Raw genomic sequence first — 5,264 nt, 5'->3', positions numbered from 1 at the left:
CTGGCCCTGGTAATGGTATCTCCCAATTATAAAATCATCTCTGGTTACTGGCACTGGATTATTTATGTGTCATGTTAATTTACGTCCACGGTTCATTTTTAAATATCAGTTATTGCACATACCGATATATAGCAGCACCCCTAAATCAACACGATAACAATATTTCATTTTTTTAAATATCACGATTATCGTCAATACCTGTAAATAGTGACGCCCCAATATATATGAATTACAGTTATATATTTTTGTTCTCTCTTGGGTTTAAATTTGCAAATGATCAAATGAGCACACATTGACTAGATGATTTTCTAAATTATATATACATACATATATATATATATATATATATATATATATAGCTGTATTCTTTTTCTGTTTCTCAAAGAACCAGCGAGACTGAAGGAGCCAATCAGCTGTTGTCACTCTATAAACTTGACCAATACATTTCCTTCAAGGACATCTACCCCGGTTCAAAGGTCACTCATTTTAAAAGGTACAGAAAGGCCTTTTGAATTTGGCTGGTAATCGGTAAACCCCCTAGTAACCACCAGCGGCACACCCTAGCAACCACAAAGCAATACTAAAACATTTAAGTTTAACATTTAAGTAACTCTATAGCAATGCCTTGGCAACCACCATAACATTCTAGCATCATTCAGTTTCTTTAGAATATGTACAAATGTAATTATAATATATACATTACCAGTCAAAAGTTTGGAATAATTATTATTTTTTTTATATAAAAAAAAAATGTATTAGTCAATTTTGAAAACAGTTTTTCCTTTTTTTGCACAAGATTAAAAAGAAACGTTCTACAAGAACACTTTAAATTGATCAAAAGTGTCAGTAAAGACATTTAACTACAAAATATTTATATTTAAAACTCGAAATAGAACTTTCTATTCATCAATAAATCCTAAAAAAAAGTTTCCATAAAAATATTAAGCACCCAAACTGTTGATAATAATAATACTAAATGTTTGTAGAGCAGCATATTAGAATGATTTCTGAAGCATCATGTGACACTGAAAACTGGAGTAATGATGCTGACAATTCAGCTTCGCATCACAGGAATAAATTACATTTTACAAATAGAACACAGTTATTTTAAATTGTAATAATATTTCACAATGTTGCTGGTTTTACTGAGCTTTTGATCAAATAAATGCACCTGGGAGTACAAAAAAACTTTCATAAACATAACAAAAATATATATCTTAATCATTCCATACTGTAACCAGTGGTTTCATTTCACAATTCTGTTCTAAATCAAAGTGGCATAATAGTGTGTGCGTCTGTCTTTGCATGCGGCATCTCGCTCACAGTACCTCAGTCTGTCTGACTATTGTTCTGTCTCCAGGCTGAAAGCTGACAGTGGCGCCCAGCTTTCTGACATGATGTTCTTTGATGATGAGGATAGGAACATCGTGGAGGTTTGCAGGCTGGGTAAGTTTCTGCTTACTCTCCTCAGCAAACCTTTATAGCTGCTTCAGAGATCTGGAACTGTACGGTGAAAGTTGCAGACTGTTTGTTCGGTTGAATCAGCAGCTGATTCCTGCTCTTTTAGGTGTTCACTGTGTGGTGGTTCATAATGCCATCACCTGGGATCTAGTCAAGAAAGCACTTGAGCAGTTCAGCAACTAGCAGTGAAGGCGTCTAGTCCTGTGGAGATGCAGCTGCTGTGAATGAAGAAGAATCCATCATGTATAGAGGACTAGGAGTGTCATGTTTAGTGGTTATTTCTGTGTAATCAACCGTTTTTAACTTGATTGACAAAAGCAATTGGCAAATACTTAAAGGGATAGTTCACCCAAAAATGAAAATTTGATGTTTATCTGCTTAAACATCAAATTTTCATTTTTGGGTGAACTATCCCTTTAAAATTCTGTTTTAACATTTAAATAGTTTATTTAGCTCCATTTTAAAACATTATTTTTTTTTGGTAAGTTGAGATGCAGTTTATTTATATTTTTATTTTTCAGTGTATAAATTAATCATTAATTTATTTAAGTGAAACACCTAGTCTTCCATAGAAATGCACTTTTGCTTATTTTGATCTAATAAAGACTTTTAAGTTAACGGAACTGTACATGCAGCATGCACAAACTGTAATACAAAAAGGTCAATGTTTTAATGATTACTGTATGTGAAATTTACAGATTTTCTGTACAGAGAATACAACGGAAAAATATTTTTATATTTATAAAACACGTGTCCTCCATTTTTTGTTTGTCTCTTTTTTTTTTAAATGTAATTTGTCATTGTCTCTCTAGTTGAATTTATTTCTCCACACAAAAATACTATTTTTTATATAAAAGTAAACGTTTGTATTAATAGCTTTAAATATATACCATTTTAAAATAGTTTTATCATGTTGTAATTGTTTAATTGTCTTATTTTTTTTAGAGTACTTAAATATTTGTCCATTTACCATTCAAAGTTCGAGGTCATTAAGATTTTTTTTTTTAAACAAAAAAATTAATACTTTTATTCAGCAAGAATGCATTAAATTGATCAAAAGTGACAATAAAGACATTTATAGGGTTCTGAAAGATTTCAAGTTAAAATAATCAATGTTTCCATAAAAACATTAAGCAGCCGAACTGTTGATAATAATATGAAATGTTTCTTGAGTGCCAAATCGGTATATTATAATAATTTCTGAAGGATCATACGGCATTGAAGACAGGGGTAATGATGCTGAATGTTCAGCTTTGTCATCACAGGAAAAAAATGCATTTTAAAATATATTCAAACAGAAAAAGTTATTTGAAATTGTAATAATATTTCACAATATTAATACTGTAGTTTACTGCATATCAAATAAATGCAGCCTCAGTGAGCATAAGCAACTTATTTAAAAAAACTCTATAGCGTTATCATTAACTAAAACCATAATTTCTTTAATTTTTTTCCCTTTCATTTCACTTGTTTTTCGTGTTTGATACGTCTCATTTAGTTTAGGTAAACTAAAAACTAGCCTACATATTAAAAAGGTAGCCTAATAAACAAAAACACAACAAAATTACTCAAACTGTAACTAAAATTAAAATGAAAACAGAAAATATTACGAACAACTAACAGTATATCACTGATACTAAAAGAGTTTTACTTCAAACTATGAAGTAATGAAGAGGAATAAGCCCATTGTAATTCGCTACTTTTAAAGGTGCAGTAATAGTTGATTATGACGACATTTATGTTTCAAATGTCCATATAAAGTATTTTATAAAACTTTTGTAAATCTATAATATATATTCATATTTTTCAAATATAATTTCGTAAATTGCATAAACAATTATGAACAAAATAGTGTATTTATGTATTTAAGAAGCTACTTTTAAAGGTGCAGTAATAGTTGATTATGACGACATTTATGGTTCAAATGTCCATATAAAGTATTTTATAAAACTTTTTTTAAATCTATAATATATATTCATATTTTTCATACACCATACAAGTTTTAGGTAGGCGTGGCTGACTCTTAACGTTTATAAAGAGTATCTCTTTGGATTTGAGACTTTAGTCTTTGCAACTTTACAGATCTTCTTTATGCACCAAGAGCTTGTATCACTTCAAAGAGAAAGGAAAAATTGAAATCGTATCATATGACCCCTTTAAATCTTTCAATGAATTAAAAAAAAAAAAAACTTGTGCTTTAGATTGTATACAAAATCATTAAAAAATTAAATCTGTTATACATTCACTATGGACGTCTATTGAGCAAGACATTTCTGAGATTTAAAGCAGATTAATTTAATTTAAAAATTAGTTTAATTTGAGAAATATTTTTTTATCTATATTTTATTTAATGTTTTAGTAATTTAGTTTTTGTAATTTTTATTAATTGTTTTTGTCTATATCTTTATTTTAATTTCAGTTTTTAGTTATTTTACACATCAAGTTAAACTAAATGAAAATGATAAATGTTGCATTGGCAACTAGCTGAAATAAAATAAGTTTAAGGTTTTTGTTATTTAATTTTATTTCAGTTATTTATTTCAAGTTTTTTTTTATGGCTTTAGTTAACCATAATAACCCTGCTTATTGCTACTTGCACATATTCAAGCTCTTGCACATATTCAAGCTCATATTCAATTAATCAGATTTGTGCCAATTATGAATATGCACAAACGTGAATGATATTTCAGAGGCAAACATTTTCAGTTAATGATTTGCATTTCAGTCTCTTCATCACACAAATCTATACGATTTCAGAAGACATAAGATGTAGCACTTGGCTGAAAACAGAACTACTTTTATGATGCTTATATGGTGCATTTAGTCCTCTTGAGAGACTGAGAGATCAATGCAAACTTTCACTTTATGGAAAAGAGCAGTGTGAACATTTCAATTGCTTGGTTTATTACTAAAGAAATGCACATACGTCTGTGAATCCACATTTACCAAAGTTCACTGTACACCATTTATTGAACATCAGATGATAGTCACTTTGACAAGAGATCATACAACACATTAGAAATTCTACGGATCTTCCAGCTGTGGTTTTAAAGTAGGACTGAATTCAACATTTACATAAACAGATTTACATAAGCTCTCTGGTCCAAAAGGCTTGTCAGATCTCCAATGATATTTACATCTGTACATGAGAACGCAAAGAGCGTACAGGACAAAAAAAACTATATGAAACAGAATCACATTCAGTTCAGAAGTTCACTGTCTCAAAGTTTCGATTGCATAGGTCATAAAAACTAAAAGGGTTAAATAAGTGAAGCATTTCAGGAGGTCTAAACCAAGCTAAGCATCCTGACTAGTAAAGAAAGGAAAACCAATCAAAAAACGGAGAGAAATAAACCATGCGCAAATCATCTTTATGCACTGACGTGTGTGTGGTTGCAGTGACCTAGTAAAACAACAGCCTTTTATCGAACCATTTTAAAACTGTTGAGTTTCCTCACTGTCAAAATCTGCACGAGAGAGCGTCGCCTTATTAAAATGGAGATTTAAAATGCTGTCATTGGGGAAAGAAAAAAGATTTTAGGTGTAATTCAGTGTTGTTGTAGTTAACTAAAACTTAAAAATTGGATACCGTTTTTGGTAATTGAAATAAAATAAAATAGAATTATAAAGAAAAACTTAAACTTAAAAAAAAACTGAAATAGATATGTTTAAGTTTAGGTACTAAAATGACAAAAACTAAATCTGAAATTGAAATAAATGAAAGCCATTTAAAAATACATATATATATATATATATATATATATATATATACATATACATATACATATACATATACATATATA

The 5,264-nt window shown here is 29.5% G+C and overlaps 1 protein-coding gene across 1 annotated transcript; it reads left to right on the top strand.

The window, feature by feature from the left end:
* Positions 1-380: 380 nt before the first annotated feature.
* LOC107697850 (magnesium-dependent phosphatase 1-like) lies at positions 381-1,671 on the top strand (the record flags this gene model as incomplete). The annotated part of the gene is made up of 3 exons (XM_016498698.1): positions 381-493; positions 1,361-1,446; positions 1,568-1,671. Coding segments are annotated over 3 exons (276 nt in total), but the record flags the coding sequence as incomplete, so codon positions are not given.
* Positions 1,672-5,264: the final 3,593 nt, after the last annotated feature.

The sequence above is a fragment of the Sinocyclocheilus anshuiensis genome, unplaced genomic scaffold (assembly GCF_001515605.1).
Source record: "Sinocyclocheilus anshuiensis isolate Anshui unplaced genomic scaffold, SAMN03320099.WGS_v1.1 scaffold78, whole genome shotgun sequence".
Taxonomy (NCBI): domain Eukaryota; kingdom Metazoa; phylum Chordata; class Actinopteri; order Cypriniformes; family Cyprinidae; genus Sinocyclocheilus; species Sinocyclocheilus anshuiensis.
This window is presented reverse-complemented; position numbering and strand designations above follow the sequence as displayed.